At 47.0% G+C, this 23,405-nt stretch overlaps 1 protein-coding gene across 3 annotated transcripts; it reads right to left on the minus strand.

Moving 5' to 3' along the window:
- Positions 1 to 4,028: 4,028 nt before the first annotated feature.
- On the minus strand, positions 4,029 to 13,842 carry KCNE3 (potassium voltage-gated channel subfamily E regulatory subunit 3). Of its 3 annotated transcripts, none has more exons than XM_032426949.1 (3): positions 13,761 to 13,842; positions 7,814 to 7,966; positions 4,029 to 4,769 (listed from the first exon to the last, which is right to left on the minus strand). In XM_032426949.1, exon 3 carries the CDS (start codon positions 4,727 to 4,729, stop codon positions 4,430 to 4,432), a length of 300 nt encoding a protein of 99 aa, XP_032282840.1. In that variant the 5' UTR covers positions 4,730 to 4,769; positions 7,814 to 7,966; positions 13,761 to 13,842; the 3' UTR covers positions 4,029 to 4,429. The 3 variants fall into 3 exon arrangements, with proteins under 3 accessions (XP_032282840.1, XP_032282838.1, XP_032282841.1); XM_032426947.1 differs by lacking the exon at positions 13,761 to 13,842 and adding an exon at positions 13,532 to 13,652; XM_032426950.1 differs by lacking the exons at positions 7,814 to 7,966; positions 13,761 to 13,842 and adding an exon at positions 13,532 to 13,652.
- Between the last annotated feature and the right edge of the window lie 9,563 nt (positions 13,843 to 23,405).

Raw genomic sequence — 23,405 nt, forward strand, 5'->3', positions numbered from 1 at the left:
GCCAGGACAGGCTTAGTTATACCCACAAGTCTCCAACCCCCACCCCACCTCCCCAAAACATGATCAAATCAGAGTAACAGCACTTCTTTCTCCTTGACAAGGCGGTATGTTTTTTTGTTGTTGCTCAAGGCCAGTCCTGGGGGAAAGAGTGAGGAGGGGAGGGTGAAGACTATTAGCTGTCCTCCAAAATCCATTCGTCCCTTCCATAGTAATAGGGATTTGGCTGGGATGTGACTGCCCAGATAGGAACCTCATTTGCTGGCTTGCCTTGCAGCCAGTTGTGGTCACGTTACTAAGCCCTTGTCAGTGGATGTGAGCACAAGGGATGTGCATCTTTTGCCTTGCTTGTTTAAGAGTAAATCTGTGGCCCTGGAATTCTGTTCTTTCTCTCTCCTCACTATCTAGAAATGCCCCAAGCAGAGTGAACTTGGAAGCTACATGTTGAAGATGGCAGTCATTATCCTTAGTCCCTGAATGACTGAGTAGAGCAGAGCCATCCACCTACTTGAAATGCTGCTTTAGACCATACTGAATTGGACCTCCTAGTCAAATCCTTAAAGTTCTTCAAATCCTTCTTCAAATCTCCAGGAAACGTCCACTAATACTTCTCTCTCCTCTTCTTGACCATCACTTGTAATATCTGTTCCCCCCATTTTCTGGTACTTAACTACATTGTTTCCTATGTGGTTCTGTTTGGTTCTTTATTGATGTGTGCCTCTTGTCTGTTAAACAGAAGGAGATCCTAAGATGTGATCCTTTGCCTCTGCTCCCGTTTCCCTAATAGCACATCTATAGTGGACACTGACGGAGCCCAAAGAGCCCCCCTTCCCCAGCTGCTGCGGGTGTTGGCTGCCATCAGTTTGGAGCTGCTCCCTTCTCCAGAGATTTGGCCTCAGCCAAATGTGAGCACCTCTGGGAGGTTAAGTACCCTCCGTAGCAGCCAGCAGCCAATGATGTGTGACACGGGGCAGAAAATGATAGCCACAAAAGGTGGGGCAATTCTGTGATGACTACTGAGCTTCAGAACCTTCCTGAGGAGCCAGGCTGTTGCAAACCTCCGACCAAGACAACTTCCTTGTTTAGCTTTCTTCCACTGTGCTAGCCTGCCGTAGCTCTCACGTGCCACCTGTCTCCAGAGAATTGCCCTCAGCTGATGAGATCCTACTTACAATCCTCCTCTTGTCTGCCTTCCCCACCTGAGTGGCCCACAACAAATGCCTCACTGATACGGGGGCATAAAAGACCAGCCCCCTGGCCTCAGCGGGGGGTAATCCTGCTGTGCGGTTTGTGCCCCAGTCATGTAGACTAGTTCCCTGTGGATCAGGCCAGGGCTAGACATGACCGGAGACACACTTTGTTCTTTATCCCTTGCAGGTTTTCCCTGAAAAGTGCCCCATCAATAAATGCCTGTCTCAGACTGTTTCTAGGGAACCCAACCTCAAGCTAAGGCACCAGTGCTCTGCTATCATTTCCCCAGATCACTTTCCCATTCACTTCTGGGGACTATTCGGATCCACACCCTGGGTTGGCTGTGCCATGGTGCCAAAATTGGGTTGAAGGTGGTGCAGCAGTTAGAGGAAGAACTGGTGGGCTCTACTTAAGTAATTATAAGGAATACCTACTAATTAGGGTTGTTATGAAGGTATTAAGAGCTAAATGAGTTAATGTGTATAAAATGCTTAGACCACCAGCTCACATATAGTAAATGCTCTTAAGTGTTAGGGCAGGGGTTTCTTTGATCTTTTTTACTTATGAATCCCAAGAGTGCCAAGATGTGTGCTTGGCACATAGTAGGCCCTGTTGAATGAGCGCTTATTGGCTCAACTGATGTGCTGGGATCTGGCCAGCAGAGGGCAGAACCAGTGCAGATAAAATATCCTGTGCACTGAGGAGGAAGTGCCATTGAACTCCAGACAGTTGGGGTGGGGGGGTAGAGCTGGGGGAAGGGGAGTACTGAGGTAGATTGAGCCCCTACTTTGTGAATTCAGACCAATAAGTAGCTCTGGGCCTGGAAGTTGCCCTGGTGTCTGTAGCTCTTCTTTTGAACTTGTGACTGACCACTCCATGCTCCCCTCAATAAATCCCCTTTTGTGTTAATGCTAATATACATTGGGTTTCTGCAACTTGCAAGCAAAAGAATTTATATTCTCTTATTAATCTCTATAAGTGTAAGGACTGTGCGGAGGGGAGCCACTTCCATGGGTAGGGACACTGAAGTCCCAGAGATGCCACACTGGGCCTGCTTCCTGCTCAATTTCTCAGCCAACCACTGTCTTTAAGAGTGTGGTTTCACCACATTTCTACCCGCAAGCTTCCTTTGTCTTGTTCTCTTCTTTCACTTTGCTCATTTAGATCAGTCCTATCTTTCAAAACCCAGTTCAAATTCTACCTTTCTCTGAGTCCTCTAAATCTACTCAATCTCATTTCTTAAAATCCTTCTAGCCTGACCATTCCTATACTTGATTGCATTTCCTATTTTATTTGGGAGTTTGGGCTGGGTGGTCTCTAAAGTCCCATTCAACTGCAGATTTCTGAATCTGTTGTCTTCCCATATGTCAAATCTTCTAAAGTAGGTCTTCGCCTTCTCCTTCAAGAAGAGCTAAGGAAAGGCTTGAGCACACAGGGGGCTCAGCACAGATTTGTAGGGAGTGAACACAACTAACTGCTCATGGGAGTGAATGTGTTCTGTGATCATTCAAGAAACACATAGGCATTTATTTTTATTTTTTCAAAGTGGAAGTAGCTTCCCCCTCCCCTTATTATAAAAGCAACATACTTATGGTCAAATAAATCAAATATTACATAGATTTTTTAAGTAGGAAGGGAAGATCACCCACAATACTTCCCTTCCGAGATAAGAGCAATTAAAATATTCTTTCAGAGTTTTTGCTATATACAAATATGTATGTTTCAATAGGGCCTTCTGGACAGAACAATGGGAGGTTCCAGCCTGGGATTTGTAGCTTGTAAGGTATTCACTCGCCGCATTGCACGTATTAGACTGAACCATATGAAAACTACTGATAGTCAGCTGCTTTTTGACCTACAAACACAATTTTATGATTTAACCCAATGTCTGTGAAGCCCAGAATGTCAGAACTGGTACAGCCCTTAGAGAGTTTCAAGTCTAACTATTTCATTGTGCTGACAAGGGAAAAGGATGAGAGAGAGAAGTAACCAGCCGGTTCACGTACCAGAATCCTTCCACTGAATCAGGTACCTGCCTTTCATACTCTCCTCCTTTTAATTTGATAACCTTCTAGGTGTGATAGTAATCTTCTAGAAGCAGGTTTCAATTTGGTATCAGAAAACTTCTCCCAGAATTTCATCAAATCAGAAGAGGCTGTGTTAGAGGGAATGGCTGGAGATGTGGCTGGGAGGGGCACGGTGACACAGCTGGAGAGGCACGTGACCCATGGAGCTAAAACAGGTCACCATTCAGGGCCCTGCACTTGCATGGCTCCTTAGCATCATAGGAGGGGTCCTAGTAATGTATTCACATGGTAATATGTGTTTATCATATTTGCAAAAGCAGGCAGTTTTTGAATTCTTTTTCTTAAGGAGGGCCCACAGAATTGTAGACATTTCAGGCCTGGATCCTGTCCTGTGTGGTGCAGATTTGAAAAGCACTAGGCATGGAAACCAGAGTTCCTAGGTTCTAGTTATGGCCCTGCTCTGGCCCAAATGGCCAGAATGGTACTTACTTTGCTTCCCTCACAGGGAGTAAAATCACAAACGTTAAAATGTCTTGGAACACATAAAATGTGAACAAATATAAATAAGTCACCTTACTCAGATTCTTATCTGTGATACGGCAATCATTGCTGCTTTTCATGGTCGTTGAAGATAACACATCAAAAAATGTGTCCTCAGGAGCGCCTGGGTGGCTCAGTTGGGTAAACGTCTGCCTTTGGCTCAGGTCATGATCCCAGAGTCCTGGGATCCAGCCTATGTCAGGCTCCCTGCTCAGTGGAGAGTCTGATTCTTCCTCTCTCTCTGCCTCTCCCCCTGCTTGTGCTCATGCGTACTCTCTCTCTCTTTCTTTCAAATAAATAAATAAAATCTTTAAAAGACATGTGTCCTCAGGGCATCTTCCTGTTTCATCTCTCTCTGCTACAACTTCCTTTTCTCTTTCCTCCAGCCTCTAGCCCCCAGTACTCCAGCCACTGGGCCAGTCATTGGTTATTATCTTTTGCTACTTCTATATATTTGTTCATGGGGCTCCCACTGTCTAGAAAGTCTACCTTTACTGGAAAAAAAAATCTTCATCCACAAGGCCCTGGTCTGCCAGCCCTTCTCCTCCCACCCTAATGATGACCTCCCTTAGGACTGTTTCTTGTTGCTCCTACAGATGGGGACACTGAGGCCTGGTGTGGTCCATAACTGAGTTCTGGTGTCTTGATATGCTGCCATTCCTGGCCCCCTAGGGTCAGATCATAGACACACGGTTCTTGATGTACACGTGATAGGGGTCACTGCGCTTGTCCACTTTGCGGGAGCGGGTATATCCCAGGATGAGGCTGCCCACGGTCACAGCAAATAGAAACATGACGAAGAGAATGTACATGTAGGAGTTGTCATCACGGCCAGGTAGGCTGGCCTGCCGCTCCTTAGGCAGGTTTTCAGGCCCTGCCCGGCAGAGCAAGTTGCTGTGAAGAGTGGCATTTAGAGCCTTCAGCACTGCATGCAGGCTCTCATACCAGGTCTCAGTCCCGTTGGTGGTCTCCATAGCAACAGGGATCCAAGGGGGCAAGGAACTGGAGGATGTTCTGTTGGTGACAGAAAAGAGAGGGGATAGCTTCTGTCACCTGCGGCTTGAATTCCCTCCTGACCCCTTCAGACCCTAGCTAAAATCCCAACATCACAGTTTATTCTAGCTACCTGTTTACTTGTCTGTCTTCTCCATTAGACTGTAAGGTCAATGCAGGCAGGGACCATATCTGTTTTACTGACTGCTAGATACGAGCACCTAAGACAATACTCAATAGCCGCTCAGTATATACTTGTGGAATAAAGCCTTCCTTGACCTTTGTAACCCATATTAATCTTTTTTTTGGATTCTATAAATTACTGAGATTTAGGCTACCAGGACATTCGGGCTTATTTACTCTAACTCCTTCCATTTTATGCACAGGGAAACTGAGACCCAGAGAGAACTAAGTGGCCTGTCCATGATCAGAGAATACTGGAAGGAGAGCCAAGACAGTGTCCCTCTCTGTGATGGCCAGCTTAGAGCTCCTTTGGCTCCCAGACCAGCTCCCGGCAGGACTGTGTGGCACCATCAGAAGACATTCCCCAGAACCCTCCTTCAACACAGTTCTTTTTTATATTCCACAGGCAGCTTTTACAAGATGTTTGGGGATGGCATAGATTTCACTCTACCTGGAGGCCAGAGGCTGGGTCATTTGATCTTTCAAGCATCCTATGTGCCAAACACTCTAGGTATTCCTAGCTATTGGGGGGAAATTCTGTTGGAAATGAAGTGGTGGGGAAAGCAGGGAGAGGCTGATAATCACTGCAGACACCAGGGAAAAGAAGAACAGGGTTGGGCTGGAGGGCAGGGGAGGGAAAGGATCACTCAGTCTGGTTTGGGGTTTTACCTACCCCAGAGAGAGAAGACACAGGCATCTCAACTATCCTGCCTTGTGACAAAAAGTCACTGGATACCTGGTATATAATAAATGTTCCTTCTCCTTCCTCTCAGAGATTCTTAGTCTATAATATAGACTTCTATAATATAGAAAAATATCCAAAGACAGCCTTGTATCCTAGTCTCTGAAAAACCATGTCATTCCCTTTAAACAAGGCTCCACACTCACTTCTTTTGGGAAGACTTCATTGAGTGCTCCCTACCTCCCCCCCCGCTTTTTAAAGATTTTATTTATTTATTTGAGAGAGAGAGAGAGAAAGCATGAGAGGGGGCAAGAAACAGAGGGAGAAGCAGGGAGCCCAACACGGGGCTTGATTCCAGGACTGTGAGATCATGAATGCTTAACCAACTGAGCCACCCAGGTGCCCCGAGTGCTCCCTACCCCTTAACCATACTCCACAAGCTTTATTAGCACAGCCTTCCCTTTTGGCCAGCACTTACATATAAGGCAATGTGTGGCTTTTCTCTTGTGATTGATAAGGGTATCAGCAGTCCACATGCTCCTGGTCAGCAGGGCTGTGTCTCTTCCTTAAGTCTAGGGGACTGCCCTGAGACTGGCTGGGTGTTGTGCTTCCTCAGGGTCTACCTTGTGACTGGCTGTGTGTTCTTCCCTCAGTGGTCTCCAGTAAAGATGGCTACTTTAGGGACTTCTCCATAGGCCAAACACTCAGAGTTCATAGACTGGTTCCAAAGCCCTCCTTTATCTAGGTAGAGTTGTCAACCAATCGAAGTTAACAAACTTGACTATTACCCAAATGGCCTCTTCCCCAGAAAAGATGACAGTTATGACCATGATCAATATTTATGAACAACTCTATGAATGCAGAAGTTGGGGGAGGGGAATCTAAAAAATAGAGTAGTCACCCAGGACTGGCCTACATTTCATGCAAGGCCTTTGGGGCTCCCTGCTCCGTGGTGCTTGGACTACCCTGTCTGGATGGAGGAAGGGAAGAGAACAAGGGCTCATGGACTTAAGATCCAGGAGGCAGAGGTTTTCATCTGCTATCCCACTTGTCAGGTAAGAAATTTCTGCCTTCTGCTTCCCTCATATTGGCCAATGGAAAGTAGCAGCAGCACAATGAATTAATGGCCCAACTAATCATTCAGCCAGTCATCATTTATGAAGGCCCACTCTTGGGCAGGCCTCATGCCGGGAGTTTGGGTAGGCTCAGACCCAGTCAGTCCCTGCACTTAGGGACACATTGTCAGCTTATCTATAATGCAGGGGACAAGCCAGGGACTACTGGGGCTTAGAGAAAGAAGGGACAAATTCTGATCAGGGCTCAGAGAGTTTCACAGTAATGGAGACATCTGAGTTAGACCTTGAAAGGTTTTTTGGAAGTAGAGAAGGTAAGAAAGAGGTGAACAAGCATGACAAAAAGAATGTTTAGAATAGAAAGTGGCATAAAGGGGTTGGAGTGTAAGATGTGTGGAAGGATAAGATAGGACATGGGATAGAGAGGCTGCCCTGAACAAGTCTCATGGACAGCCTTGACTGCCAGGCTGCAGAGTTGGAACTTTATCCTGCAGTTGGGGTAGAGCCATGGAACAGTATTTTAAAAGGGGATACAATGATAAGAGATTTGTGCTTTGAAAGGACACTTTGGCTGTTGTGTGGACTGGAGGGGGCAAGAATTAAGACAGGGAGCCTAGTGACAAGGGTCTTGAAATAGTTCAGGTAGAAGACACAGAGTCCAGACAGTTTCCTCATCTGTCAAAACAATTATCATCGGGAGTTATTCAACGGATACAGAGTTTTAGTTTTGCAAGATGAAAAAGTTCTAGAGATCTGTTGCACAACAGTGTGAATACAGTTAATACTGCTGAGCTGTACACTTAAAAATGTCAATAGGGTAAATTTTATGTATTTTTTTTACCACAATTAAAAACAACATCATCCCTGCCCTGCCTCCCTCCAGGCTTGCTTGAGCATACAGTTTTATTATGGTAAAAAAAATGTTTAAAATCTATTCTCCATTTTTGAGAAGTAAATACATAGACACAGTACATACAATGAAGATGAAGTCTTCCTGTTCTCAGGGGTCCAGGACTCTCTCCCAGAGCAGTCACTGTTACTTAGTTACACAGTTTTCTTAGATATCCTTACAAGGTAGTTTTAACTGACAGGGCAGAGAAAGGGCAACCTGAATCTGGAAGACTCACCAAAGAACAGGCAAATCCTCTGTGGCTCTGAGTCAGCTTCAGGAATCTCCCTGTGGGTGCCCTCGGGCTCCTCAGCCCCTCAGCCTCTTCAGGGTGTCTCTGGACACATCTGGGGTCTCAGTATTGACATTGGGGGGCTGGGAAGGCCCAGAGCTGGAAAGCAGGGGACGAGGCAGGAAAGGAAAGAATCAGACACCCAGAAAACTTCAGAACCAGGGTGGATCCCCCGAGGCTGGGGCCCCAAGGGTTGTGCAATAGCCTTGCTGTGGGTGCTAACCCCCTTCCTCTTCCCCTCCCCTTCCTGCAGCAGCTGGGTCAGGCCAGTCTAGGGTTGCAGTTACAGGAACCGTGCCGTGGCCAAGGGACATCTGATTGCTGTCCCTCAACTCCAGGCCCGCAATGTCTCTATTGGGTGACTTTATGAGAGCCTCTCTACGTGTGGACTCCCGCTCAGGTACCAGCTAATAGTGCAGACTCAAATATTCCCTTTCCCAAGGGTACAGGTATCTTAGCAGAAGCCTCTAAAAGGCTGAAAGAGCCTGAGACCCAAGGGAATGATGCGTGTGGGCAGAATGGCAACTGGCAGTGGGGTCGATATTTGACATAGGAACAAATGATGTTCTTCCCAATGAACCTATTTGGGTAGACTGGGTAGAACACGGTCACAGCGGCAGCGCTATCTGTAGCACAGCTCCTTGTGACAGAGAAGAAAAGGGCACAGATGTGGTGGCAGTTTTATTTTTGCAGCGCAGGGGCTGGCTGGACCTTCAGAGTCCATCTGGTCTAACCTCTAGTTAACCGCTTTCAGCTCACAGTGAAGGAAATGGAAACCCGAGGAGCTGTCTTGGTTCAGCTGCTACCTGTGTGACTTAGGGCATGTGACTTCCCTTTTCTGGGCCTCGGCTTCTGTCCGCATCTGTAAAATGAAGGGGTTCTATCTACATAATCTGGTAAGGTCAGCTCTAACATCCCACGAGGGTACAGGTCACAAAACCACATTGTGAGATTACAGGAAGTTGGATAGGTTGGTGGAAGAGGCATTTTGGGGTCTTTCTAGAGCCCCTAAATCACAAGATAGAGAAGGCTGCGGACCTCGTTCTCACAGATTAAGATGTAACTGAGCCCCAGGACTGAGTTACACTGAACATTCCTGCCTAGATAAACGGAGAGCCAAATCGGTTGACTTGTTTGTTTTTCCTCTTAACAGCCAATCTGCCCAGGTGATCTAGCCAGGGAAGGAGGCAGACTCTGTGCAGAAAGTGGGGGTGGAGGGATAGTGTGGGGGACAGGGTGGGCTCTGAGGTGGGGTTCAGTGAGTGGAGTAAAGATTCATGAAACCGTTCATCCCTCACATCCTCCTTCAGGAACCTCTCAGGATAGACCCTGATGTTTGTGGTTCTAACAGGAGAGGCAAAGAAGCAACTGTTACATATCTTTAGGTGCTGGGTTGGGGTAGGAAGGAGGGCCTGGGTGCAAGGGCATCCTGCTGGGTCAGGAGAGACAGAGAGCTGATAAAGGGACAGGTTGATTCTCTTCGCACGGCTTCTAGATCCAAGGATTGGCCGTTGGCATCACTGAGAATTTTGTTCCTCCTTCTGAGCTCCTTGGCTGCACTCATCAAGATAAGTCACTGATTATAAAGTTCATAGTGGGGCGGGGGGGAGATGGAGCTCTGCTCTGGAGGGTTCTTAACTTGAAACAGAAGATAGACCAGTTAAGAAGGAAGGTGAATAGTGACTGACCACGTGGAAAGAGATTTTAAAGATTATTTAGAATCTAGATTCTAGGCCAACTCCTGCATTTTGTAGACGGGGAAACTAAAGCTCCAGGAGGGAAGGTGACTTGCCCAAAATGGCAGGACAAGTGAAGGGCAGAACTCTGATGAGAACCGGGGTCTTTAGGGGCATGTGCTGTTCGGGTGCTCTTTCCACTACCAATGGCAACATTCCCTGGCATCTGAGTTGTGCATCACACCAAACACAGTCTCCTCGTATTCTGAGGTATCAGGTCCTCTAACTCCATATTATTGCTTTTTCCTGCACTGCAGATTCTCACCAATCAAGGATCTGGTAAGGGGGGGAAGTTGGCATGTTTTGGAGGAGGAGTTAACCTTCCTTTATAATCTCATCTCCTGTGGTCCTTTCTGCTCCAGACGTACTCCTGTTCCCCCAAACAAGCCAGGAGAACTCTCTTCCTCTACACTCTGTTGCTATTTCCTGCACGTTAATAGGTTCTTCCTGAATGTTCTTTTTTTTTTTTTTTTTAAAGTAAGTTCTGTGCCCGACGTGGGGCTTGAACTCATCACCCTGAGATCAAGAGTCGAATGCTTTACCAACTGAGCCAGCCAGGTGCCCCATCCCTAAATGTTCTTGACTTGAACTCACAGGTGTCTAAGTTGGGGGTGGAGGTGTAAAGCTGTGATCTGAAGGATGAACTGGGCATCTTAGGTTTTCTTTCAGGTTTCTCTGGGGAAAAGAGAAACTCCACCATTGGTTCTTTTGGGTTCCCCACTGCTCTGTTTCAGCTACTCTTTCAGAATGAATGTTTTAAGTGCCTGGGAATGTAGTAAAGAGAGGCAAGGCGGGGAAAAGTCACAAAAAGAAGATAGGGAGGGGATCCAAAGACAACCCCTGGGACCACACAGTTTTGCCATTGGTCCTTCAGGTGGTCTTATCACTACCATTGACTGGGGAGCCAGTTGAGTGGGAGAGGAGTTAAAGGACTGGACCCTAACAAAGAGTTGGAAGAAGACACAGGAATAAAAACTGAGCTGGAAGGGATCTTAATAATCATGTTGTTGGTACAAACCCCATTCAACCAGAGGAAAGTAGAGCACCCCCTCCCTGAGAAATCACCTGCGCAAGGTCTCAGTCCAGGGGTAGAGCTGGGACCACAAATAGGTATCCTGTCCACAGACCTTTCTACTTTTAGTTCCCTGTTGCCTGTAGGACAATCTAACCTCCTCAGATCATCATTTAAGCCTCTTTGGATGTGACCCTGCCTCTAGCCCCATCTCACCATAGCTCTCCCCAGTACGCTGTGCCACATGATACTGAACTGCAGGCCATTTTCCAAACATTCCTTGCACTTGCACACTTCTTGCCTTTGTTTATGCTGTTTTCTTAGGCAGAGAAGTTCCCTTCCTCTTTTTATCTTCCTGGTGAACTCCTTTTCATCCTTCAAGACCCAGCTCCAATGTCACCTCTGTACACCCTCTCCTGAGACACCCCCCCTTCCCCACTCCCTAGACAGTTAGTCTCTCCCTCTTGTCTGTTCCTAAAGTGCTTTGCATAAAACCCTATTTGAGGACTGTGCTGTACTGAAAGTGTATATATGTGTGTAGGTATCGATACCTATAAATATGTATGCTAAACTATGTGCTGTGAGGTGTGAGGGCAAGGACCTGTACCTCATACATTTCTTTATTCCCTGGGCCTGAGCACATAGTAGGCACTCAAGAATATATGAATCAGTGCCTCTTCTTATTAGACCATCCCCCATTCAGCACACACATACACATTCATGAAAACAGTTTACAGTGAGTACTTAAAAAGCAACTCAAGTGCAGAAACATACACCATTTGGTTTGGGAAAGGGGCGGGGCTCAAAGAAAAGAAGCCATCTTGGTCAGGTGGAGAAGTGACTCAGGGGAGGAGGAATTCTAAGCCTTCTTTGGAAGCCCAGACATTCCCTGTACCCGAACCCCATTCAATCCAAAGGGCAGACATTCTTGGCCCCAAAACACTAGCAGTGGTTTTGCCACCCTCTTCCCTGTGTACCTACCCAGGGTGTGGCGACACATACCCACCCATTGCACACACACAGTCCAATTCCCAGTCACCCAGCCTATGATCTTGCCTTTCATGTGTGCCTTTGATGGTTTCAATCTTGGCTCTGTGACCTTGAGCACTGCATTTATTTCCTCTGAAGCTCATATATGAGATGGGGATAATTATCCCTGCCCTGTTTACCTTACATGAGGACTGGGGGAGACAACAGAGGGGAAGGTGTTTTAGAAATCGCCAAGTATTATAGAAGCATAAGAGAGAATTATTGGGCAATCCGATTTCCTTTTCTATTTCCCTGCCCCACCTCCAGATTACCAAGAACAGCCATCCCTATGTTGCCCCTCCCTCCTCCCTTTGGTTCTCTTTCCTTGGGAGAAGTCAGCAGGTTCTTATGACTCTTCTTGATTCTCAGACACATTTTCCTCCTTCAAAAGCTTTCTTTGGGGCACAGTGGCGCAGTAGGTTAAGCATCTGACTCTTGGTTTCAGCTCAAGTCCTGACCTCAGCGTCGTGAGATGAGCCCCCACCTCGCGCTCCGCACACAGAACAGTTGCTTTAGATTCTTTCTCCCTCTCCCTCTGCCCCTCCTGCTCATGCTCTCTCTCTCTAAAATAAATAAATCTTAAAAAAAAAAAGCCTTCCTTGTTTCTCATACTCTGATCAGCCCTATAGTCCCTTTCCATTTAGGGGTACCATTCAGTAGTCCTGTCGTTGATGGAGAACACACCAGAATTGGAATCAAGAGACAGGCCCCTATTAGGCCATGTCTAGCCATGTGTCTTGGTTAAGTCACGTCTCCACTCTGGGCCTCATGTTCCCCATCAGTAAGTTGGGGGTTTTGTCTAACCTCCCTCTTGGTAGGTATTTGGAGCATCCACCTATTCAGTTTATGGATAGAAATGCGTTTTGAGATGTGTGGAGTGAGTGAGGGATAAAGGTTGTGGGTTATCATCTTAAGGAGTCAAGAAAATCTGAAAGCAGTTTCCATGCCTCAAGCAAGGGGCTCCTCCATTTGGAAACCAGCAAAGTGGATGGATACCAGGAGATAATGAGGGGCTTACACATTTACGATGCACCTTTGTAGGTGAAGTGGAGAGAACCCTGGACTAGAAGTGAGGAGACTTGGGTTCGTTCTGCTTCTCTCTGGTTCCTGGTATGTCCCTGGGCAACCTATCTCCCCTCTGGGCCTCAGTTTCCCCACAAGAGTGGGGAGGAGGGATACGAGGAGATATTCTTCATGGGCCCTCACACAAGGGTCTGTCTGAACTCATCTATTTTCTGGATAAGAGAATCCCAGGTCCAGACCCCTTTCCCCTCATGTCACATGGAGTGTGCTGACAACAGGACCGAGAGGCCTATTTTACAGGTGGTGACCCAGGAAAAGAAAGTACAAGGCATACAGCGGGTAGGGGACTTGCACAGGTTTACACAGCCTCTAAAGTAGAACCCAGTCTCCTGACTCCCAGCCTAGACCTCCGTTATAAGCAACAGAAGGTGTCTTTGGGAGTCCCCAGGCGCGGGGCACAATGCAGTAGCGAATGGGCAAGTGGGCTCCGCGGAGCAAGCAGCTCCGGCCAAATAAGAAGACCGCGCGGGGCCCCCGAGGGCCATTTCTGCGTATGCGTTCGCTGCGGCCCCGCCGGTGTTCGCCTTGTCTGTGGACCTGGAAAGAGCTTTCGAGCCGCCGTCCCGGCGCCCGTGGGTGCTGCTGCAAGCCCCCGTGGTTTTCAGGCTGGGAGTGCCAGGGGCCCAGCTCCGCACTCCCACGTGGGGCCCCGGGATCCCTGCAGCTCGGTTCGGGGAGGTCCAGCTCGGTATGTGAGCCGCCCCCCACCTCCGGTCGGCGTTCTCAAGGGAGGCGGGAAGACCCACCCCTCACTTCTACCGCCGGCTGCAGCGCAGCCTTCCCGACCCTGCGAGTGCGCCTTACCTGCCTCTCGGGAAGACTCCGAGGGGCGCCGGGCTCTCGGTAGGACCCCGCACCCTGTGCTCCTCGGTGCCCCCGCACAGCTGCCCTCCGCGCTCCGGCTACCGGTCCGCACAACCGGCGCGCCCCCTCGGCTCTGCGCCCCACCCGCGCGCTCTGCTCCCTTTAACCTTCCCCAGGGCGCCTCCTCCCCCGGCCCCGCCCGGCCCCGCCCGGCCTCCAGCACACCCACTTCTCCCCAGGCTGGCTTCGGGCGCCTCCGCCCAGCTCCTTGGCCTCACGCGGCTTAGGCTCCGACCCTTCCGTCCCCTGCAGCGCCTGCTTCCTGGACCGGAGACCGAGTGCCTCTCACTTTGCTTCAGCTTGCCCAGCCTGAGGCTGATCTCCCAAATGCCAGCCTGAGCGTTGGGTGCTGCTGGAATCAGGCTTCGCTCCTAAGTGGCTGTGTGGTGGTGGGCAAGTCACTGCTCCTCACCGGGCCGTAGCGTCCTCGCTGTAAAATGGGTCAAGTTCCTGCATGCCTGCTTCGCACGGTGGTGGGTTGGGTCAGATGAGAGTGTAGAATCCAAGATAGTAAAGCCGATGGTCCCTGGAGAAATCATGGGCTTCTCACACAAACCATCTTTTCCAGACAGGAATGCAGAGGCCCAGTCTGGGGAAGGGACTTGCCCAGGCTCCCCACAGAAGTCAGCGGCGGACCTCGGACTCAGAATTCCCTGTGCCACTTTCTCTCCTTCACCCCAGCGGATGGCCCCTCCTTCCAAGTCTCAACAGCTCCTCACAGGCCCCGACCATTGTTGTCCGGTCATACCTCGCTGGTCCCTGCCCCAGAACACCGTGCCCTTTCTGGCCCCTCACACTATTGCTTGCTTGCTGGTGACACTGCAGGCTCCAGAAAAGAGAAGCAGCAGGGACAGCTGGGAAATGAGGGCGGGGGTGGGGGTCGGGGTGGGGGGGTTGGCTACGGGCAGAGGAGTAGACAGTGACTGGGAGCAGCCTCTCGGGGACTCTGTGGGCGTCCTTATCAGAGCCCTCTTTAACAGCTTCCCGCCTGGGCATAATTAGTAATAAACCGCGACCAGCTCTTTCTCCCTTGCAAAGCAAGATCTGTTCCAGGATATCTGAGGCGCATACCCTTATCACGGAATCTCAGATTGTATTTAAGAAGTGCTGTCCTTTTCAAAAGACCCACCGCGTGGAGAGAATGCTGTACAAGATTGCAATTCTTTATCAAAACACATTACTTCCCTGTTGTTTCTGTGGTTGCATATTTTGACCCATCTACTCCTTTTTCTCAGTCTGATTAATCACCTCTCAAGGAAGTCATCCTGACCCTGGGCATGAAGTGTTAAATTTCAGTCTGCCTAGGAATCACCTCAGAGCTCATTGTGGTAAAGTAGACTTTTGGGTCCTGCTCCAGAGGATCCAGAAATTAGCATTAAAAAAAAAAAAAAAAAAGAGGTTCCCAAATGATTCTGATGCCAATGGTTCTTAAGATCAGCCGTGAGGCACCAGCCCCGGCTCAGGTAGGGCTCCTTCCCCCATTCTGCCCAGGGCCTTGCATTTACTCTATAGGACTATTTATTACAGTTATCAAAAGTAACTATTTGCCCACCTCATCTACTAGATTGTGAGTTCTCTGAAGATAGGGTTTTAGAATCATAGTCTTAGAATCACACCATCTTAGAGTTCTAGAATCATTTAGTGATAGAACCTGAGTTGGAAGGACTCTTGGAGTTATCTGGTCAAATCCCTTACCTAAACCTCCCCTATATTCCATTTTTGACATGAGATTGTCCAGCTTCTCTTGTACACCTTTAGTGACAAGGAGCTCATTGCCTCCAAGGCAGCCAAGGCTCTGATAGTTAGGACGTTTTCATGTTTTAACAAAAACTGCCTCCTAGTTACTTCTACCCTTTGGTCCTTGTGCCCACTGGAGACACAAAGTATATGCCTAATTTCTGTTCCCTTTTTTGGTCCTTCAGAAACTTAAGGGCTGTCCTCTACTTCCCTTTCTCTAGGGTGAGGATGGAGCAGGAACTCTGTTAGGGAAACCAGCTGGCTAAGGGGTTCTTAGAAAGTGGACTTGAGCTGCCTCATTTTATCTATGCCTTGCAGGTTTTGCTACGAGGCTTAGATGACCCAATGTGTGTAAGGGGCCCAGAGCTGAGCCCAGCGTGACGCATGTGCTTCATAAATGGCAGCTGCTATTGTTACTAGATGAGAAAAGAAAGGATGGAACAGGATTCCTGTCCTAGGAAGACCATAGTTTGAGAACGATCTTCAAGGAACTCTAATACAAAGAAGTTGGAGACAAGGCCCTGACCTTAGGACAGGTTGGGCAGGGGAGTGAGGTGGGCTGACTGAAGGGGTCAGAGGAAGATTCAACTGGAGATACACCTCCTTCAAGTCTTTACTTAAGTGCCACCTTCTTGCTGAGGTCTTCCCCGACCATTCCATTTACAAATTCTAATCCCTCCCTTCCGCTGCCCTCCCTAACTCCCTTTTCTGCCTTGTTTTTCAGTAACACCTAACATCATCTGATATAGTTAGCTTAAAAAAAAAAAAAAACTTTTGCTGTTGTTTCTCTTGCTGCATCCCTCAACCGAAGCTCCCAGCTTCCGACTGTCAGCCCCATCTCAGAGCGCTCCCTGTTTCCGTGTCCCTGTGATCACCCCCTTCCCTCTCCCCTACAGGCCTGGGGACTTAATGATGCCCAAATGTTTCCAGCTCCAGGGTACTTCGTGATCAATCCCTTGTGGTTTCCCTACTCTCTGCCCACCTCTGTGAATCGAGCCTCCTCAAAATTACCGTCCTGAGATGGTCGTCTGCTTCCTGCAGGCCCGGACTGATACATCCTCCTAGGGCCCCTTGCACTTCTCTTGAACACAGCACTTACCAGTCTGTGTTATAACTGTCTACTTTATTTGTTGACTCCACACCTAGAAGATCAGCTCCTGGAGGGCACTAGGGCAACACGAAGTCTGCAGAGTAGACCTTACTGAGAATGTGTTGAAGGAATGAATGAATGAGTGGCATGAAATGGAGATCACTAGGAATTATGTTATCAGGGAAAACTTCCAAGAAGAGATGGAACCTGAGAGAGCCTGGGGGCCGCCTGGGTGGCACAGTGAGTTAAAGCGTCTTGAGTCTTGGTTTCAGCTCAGGTCTGATCTCAGGGTGGTGAGATCGAGCCCTGCATCAACTCTGAGCTCCGTGCTCTGTGCTTAGCAGGGAGTCTGCTTAAGATTCTCTCTCTCTCTTTTCCACTACCCTTCCTCCTCACCCCACCCCACATGCTCTCTCTCTCAAATAAATAAATAAATCTTAAAAAAAAAAGAACCTGAGGGCCTGGAAGGCTAACAGGATGCTTTTTCAACCTCTAGGCCAGACACCTCTCCTCTGAGCATTAGATTTCTATATCTGACTACCTACTTAACATCTCTGAATGATACATTGGGACTGGGACCCTTGACTTCTTTCCCCGGCTTCCCTCAGTCTTCATTCTCTCAGTTAAATGGAACCATCACCTCTCAAGTTTCCTGTTTGTTTTCTTCAGAGAACTCCACCTGGTCTTCTGTTTACCTGTGTATTGACTTGGGGTCTGCCTTTCCCATCAGACTGTGAGCACTCCAAGAGCACAGACCATGTGTCTTTTTCACCATAGAATACACAGGATGTAACTCCATGTCTGTCTAGTAAGTTGGGGGAGAAGGGTTGGATGAGCACGGATTGTGTCTGTCAATAGTGTTAAAAACCTGGGTCACCAAGGAAAATACAGCATGAAACACAGAGAAAGCTTAATAGTCACATCCAGTTATTTTATTTTATTTTTATTTTATTTTATTTTATTTTAAAGGTTTTATTTATTTATTTGACAGAGAGAGACACAGCAAAGAGAGAACACAAGCAGGGGGAGTGGGAGAGGGAGAAGTAGGCTTCCCGCTGAGCAGGGAGCCCGATGTGGCCGATCCCAGGACCCTGGGATCATGACCTGAGCAGAAAGCAGACGCTTAACGACTGAGCCACCCAGGCGCCCCACATCCAGTTATTTTATTCCAAAAAAAGTTCTCATCACAAAAAAAAAATTTTTGTAACTATGTAAGGTGTTAACTAGACTTATTGTGGTGATCACATTGCAATGTATGTAAATATTGAATCATTATGTTGTATGCCTGTAATTAATATAATGTTATATGCCAGTTATACCTTAATAAAAAATAATGCATAAACTTAAAGTTGATGGGGGTATGATTCCCTAAGGAAAATATGGATATTATTAGTGGAAGTAGGGTAAATGGTTTTACAGGCTGAAACACGTGGGCCTTGGAGAACAGCCCTGATTTGGGTGACAGAGAGGAGGGAGGAGGGCACCCAGAGATTCATAGCCAAGGGAAAGTGAGAAGAGGGTCTTAAGTATGCTGTGAGCATGTCTCCCACCTCTGGGGCAGAGGGAGCAGACATGTACTATGGATCCCAGAGAGAAGATGCAGAACAAGTGTGCTTGGGGACAGGGGAGTCACGGGACCTAGATCTCCGCTCATGGGGAGCATGGAACAGGCTGCGTTGGGCCAGAGTGGGCTTCTCATCATGGGAGAGCTGTGCAAGCAGAGCTGCCTTGTCAGAGTTGCTATGGGAGAAGTCTTCTAGATGGGCTCCGACATGCCTTTCATTCCCCAAATCTGAAATCCTATTGTCCCAGCCCCCATCCTGATCCCCACCCCTTCTCTCTCTTCTAAACTCTTCTCTGAGGGGAATGCTACATCCTTCTTGCTGATATGTTTACGGGGTGTCTGCAAACATTCTAGATTCTAATTCTGGTTCCTGCAGGAATGTGGGACCTAAGGGGAACCCCTTGGGCTGTTTCTTCCTGGGCACAGGAGGGAGTGAGGGTGTCTGATCTCTAGGGCCTCTGTCAGCTCTGACCTTCCAGTGGTCCGGTCTTCTGGGAGGGATGGGACATACCACAGTTCTCAGGCCAATGAGGTGTGTTGGCTCTTTAGAGTCTGAAAAGCACCAGCTGTCCCATTTGGTCCTTTTACTTGACCTGTGAGGAGAGCAGAGTGGGAGTCATAGGGGTGCAGTTTAATGCACAGCTTCTGGGAGTCCAGACTTGAGTTCAAACCGCAGACCTGCCTCTAACTATATGAACTTGGGCAAATCTTCAGCTGAGCCGCTTTCCTCTTCTTAAAACACAGCCAGTAATTCAACTTTGTGGGTTTGTTATTTGCTGTGAAGATTACATAAAGTGTGTAAAGTGCTTAGAACAGCCCTGGGCCCTTGTGGGTCAGGCTGGAGAGAGGTGAGTGTGGTGGAATCGAGTTGAGCTGAATAACACTATCCCCTCGCAGGCACCCAGCACTTCACAGGGCCCAGCATGCCCCCCACTCACCTCTGGTGCAGGTGAGGGCCGTGTGTCAAGCAGGTTTCTGGCAGGAAACAGATGGCTCCTTGAAACTGGGTAATTTGAAGAGAGTATGAGGAGGGTTCAGGAAGCCAGCAAGGAATGGTGCAACGGTGAGGAGGGACACCATAGCGAGGCTCCAAGGGCAGGGGAGGAAGGGGTTACTAGAAACTGCAGAGGCCAGCAGGCTGGAGCTGTGGCTTTTGGTAGAGACTGCACCCAACCCAGCCCAACCCAACCCAACCCGTGCTGACCCCACAGGGAAAGAGCTGAGGAAATAAGTACCCTTCTCTCCCTCTACTCCTTCCCTTCTTTATGGTCTTCTACCACTATCTCCCTTTGCCCCAACCCAGATGGGAGCAAGGAGGCCTGTGGTGGGTGGAGAAGGGTGGTGAGCATCTGGAGGGGCAAGCAGGAGGGGCAACGGTCTGATGGGTGGGGGCCTTCCCCATTCCTCTTTATCCTTCTCTGGGCAAGGAGAAGGAGAGAGGAGCAGGAGAATGAAGGAATATGGGAGGAGGCTGTGAACCCAGGCTGTTCACCCTAGAAAGAGGCAGGAGGACAATTCACAGTTCCTCAAACACCCACATGCTCTCTATCCCCTCCAGGCCTTTGCTGTGCTATTCTCTCTGCCTGAGCACCTTCTTGCTGGAGCTGGCTAACTCACCCTTACCTGCTACCTTCTCCTGGATCAATCTGTGCCTGAAGTCAAGCCCCAGACTTTTTAGTTTGAGTTCTGAGATACTCTCTTTTCATTTGAGCTAGTTTGAGGTGGTTTTTTTTTTTTTTTTCTTATTTACAACCTAGAATTCTAATTCAATGTCACCTTGAGCCTTTTCTGCCCCTCTCTTTTATGATTTCTCACCTCTTCTTTTATGTTTCCATAGTACTCTGTGTAAACTTCTCTCATGATACTTTTAACAGTTTATTATGAATTTTATTTACAGGTATGTCTCCTCCACAAAGCTGTGAGTTCCCTGAAGACAGGGACGAAGTCGGATCCTTCCCTGTGTCCTCAGGGCCCAGCACAAGCTGACACACCTCACACTGGCCATCCCATACCAGTCATGCTATCTTCAGTTCCAAGTAACACAGATTAAAGGCACCTTAGCCAATTAGAGCCTATTGATATGAGGGCAGAGGTGTGGAGTCTGGAAACCATGTTCTGGGAAGAACAGAAGAATCAGGAAAGTTAAACTTGAAGAAGAGACCACATTTGCTGACCCAACAGGCCATTTCTGGGTACTTCTTCTGTGTGAGGCCCTGGGCTGGGCCTGAGGAGGCCACAGAGGATGCAGCCACAGTCCCTGCCTGGAGAGACCACAGTCTGACAGGGTCAGATGTGGAATGAAGTAACTATAACACAGTGTGGCCACTGCCATTAGAGGGGGATGTCGGTAGACATGGCCAGGAAAGGACTCTTAGAGGAGGCCTTGCAGGAGGGTAGAGTTATGACTGTGTTGGAGGTGGGTTTCAGTGTAGAAGGAGGAATACCTGTCTAACAATCAGAATTCTGTAGGGATGGAAGGCTGACTGAGCACGGCCATAATGAACACTTCACAGACTGGATATTGATGTCTGTCCACAAAAGAACCAATGTGGAGGCGATAGGAAATTCTTCGTAACAACATAGATATGAAACTTGCTTCCTTTTACATGCTAGGTACTAGGATACAAACACAAACAAACAGTCTCTGGCTTAGAAAACCTCGCAATTTAGATATTGCAAAAATGTAACACTTTAGCCTTAGACCAGTGTCTCTTGGATTTGAATAATGTATGGATTCCTCAAAAATTATTGAGTTACTCAGTGCTGGCAATCCAAATATGTTCAAATTTAAACTCAGTATAAATTCTAATGCAACTATAAAAGCATATCTTTTATACAGGTAATTTTTTATTCAGTACAAACTTTTATTGAATATGAACAAAACTAAAAAACGAATAAAGTACCAATAACACTAATGCCACTGGTCTTGTTGAATTCTGTAAACATTCTCCAGCTAGTAAGTGAAAAAGGCATGACAGAATCAGAATATCACATTTTGTGGGGCACCTGGGTGGCTCAGTCATTAAGCATCTGCCTTTGGCTCAGGTCATAATCCCAGGGTCCTGGGATCGAGCCCCATGTTGGGCTCCCTGCTCAGCCGAAAGCCTGCTTCTCCCCCTCCCACTCCCCCTGCTTGTGTTCCCTTTCTTGCTGTGTCTCTCTGTCAAATAAATAAATAAAATCTTAAAAAAAAAAAAAGGATATCACATTTTGTAAACCCCTAACAAAATAATGGATCGAGGGAATAATCATCATGAAAAAGAGAAAAAAAGAAAGATATTGCATGCCTCAATTACACACCACCACTTATGAAGCTGACTTGCCAAATCATATCAAGCATCAGGCTTTATCTTTCAAGCTTCAGGAAACACAGGAGAAAAAGCTTAAAAAAAAAAGTTGTGGGAGGAATCTAGGTGAAAAGAGACTAAGGAGACATTTGTGAGACATGTAAACCAAATCCAGTATTTGAATCCTGATTTGAACAAACCAACTGTGAAAAAAAGGAACAAGCAAACAATTGGAAAAATCTGGGGAATACTAACTGAATATTTGTTGATATTGAAGTGGTTTTTTTTGAGTCCTTATCTTTGGGGAATACATACTGAAATATTTATGGATGAAATAATATGGTATCTATGATTTGCTTCACAATAATCCAGGGAGGAAGCCAGAAGTAGGTCCCACTTTAAACAAACTAGGGCTGGCCTTGAGTTGATGATTGTTTTAGCTGCATGATGGATACATGGGGTTCATTGTTGTTTGTTAAAAAGATTTTATACCAAAAAACTTTAAAAATGAAAAAAAAAATCTAAGATGCTAGAACATTTAAAATTCAGGCATCTCCCTTGTACATTATTGATGGGAATATAAATTGGTAACTTTAATGGAAGGCAATATGACAATATCTATTAAAAATGCACATATCCTTTGACTCAGAAAATCACTTCTAAAGATGCAACCTTTGTACTCATCATGTGCAATGTAACACACAGACAGACAGACACACACACACACACACAAGAATTTTCATTGCAGCCTTGCTTGTAAAAGCAAAAGGTTAGTAATAACCTAAATGTTCTCAATAAGGTACTAGCTAAATAAATCATAAGAAATCCACTGAATAGAATACTCTAGTCATTTTTTAAAATGAGGATCCTGGGGCGCCTGGGTTGTTCAGTTGGTTGGGCATCTACCTTTGGCTCGGGTCATGATCCCAGGGTCCTGGGATCGAGCCCCACATCCCTGCTGAGCAGGGTGTCCTGCTTGTGTGCTCTTCTCCCTCTTCCTCTGCCTCTCCCCCTGCTTGTGTGCTCTCTCTCTCTAATAAATAAATAAAATCTAAAAAAAAAATAAAATGAGGATGCTCTTTATATACTAATCTGAAACAATCTCCAAAGTGTAATGCTGTGGGTATAGTATGTTACTATATGAAAAAAAAGTATATAATCATGCACACTTATATATGCATAAAATATCTCTGAAGTATATAAAAAAGAATTTACCATCATTAGGCCTCCAGGAAAAAAACTGAGTTTACAGAGGAAAAGAATAGGAGCAAGACTTACATTTCAAAGCCACCATTTTGTACTTTTTTAATTTGCATTACCTATATTTAAAAAAATCTTGAATTCTCAGTTTTAAAAGAAATAAAAACAAAATTAAGGCATTCAAAAATATAATTGTAAAGATTATATAGCAATGTGGGAAAATTTATGTAATACTAGGTTTAGCTTAGAAGAGTATACATAATTTTATCCACATAATAATGACAAGTACATAAAATATGTCTGTTCATGATCAAGTACTAAAGACACACAAATGTAGGGGATGTGTGGTCAGGTGGGAGTACAAGCGTTTTATTTTTAAATTTTATAGATACTATAATATGGTATGATTATATGTATGGTAAATTATAATTTGGTAAAAAGAAAAATGCAATTTAGATTGCAAAAATCTGATTTCCATAGGACTTTCGGAGAGAGGATTTTTCCCAAGAAGTAGGGTGTATCTAGTCACGCTGCCAGAGCTGGCAAGGAGGAACAAGATGCCAAACCAGTCACATCCTTACGTTTAGCACTTATTCACCAGACCCTGGACAGTCTGTTTATTTATGGGGAGAAGATTCTGCACAAACAAGAAGAGGCCTTCTGGTGGTAGGAAAGCCAGGGTGTTAAATATCTTTCTTCACATGCTCAGCTTCCTACCTTGAGGAAGGGCCCCTGTGGGAAACTGGGGGTGGGCTCTGTCCAGGCAGGAAGAAGAGCCAGGAACCCATAGCAGTGGCTTGATCTGATCTCATGGGGCTGGCCTCCGCCAAACCCTGGCCTCCTGGCTCTAACAACCCACAGTCCACCTGTTCTTGGAGGCTTGGCTCTTCCAGGATGCCTGGCAATCCCAGGCTGCTGGAAGAGTGGATGACATTG

Source organism: Phoca vitulina, unplaced genomic scaffold (assembly GCF_004348235.1).
Source record: "Phoca vitulina isolate PV1807 unplaced genomic scaffold, GSC_HSeal_1.0 scaffold36, whole genome shotgun sequence".
Taxonomy (NCBI): domain Eukaryota; kingdom Metazoa; phylum Chordata; class Mammalia; order Carnivora; family Phocidae; genus Phoca; species Phoca vitulina.

What these genes read in the sequence shown, in the direction of transcription:
- KCNE3 (XM_032426949.1), bottom strand. Translation starts at nt 4,729, where the DNA reads ATGGAGACCACCAACGGGACTGAGACCTGGTATGAGAGCCTGCATGCA.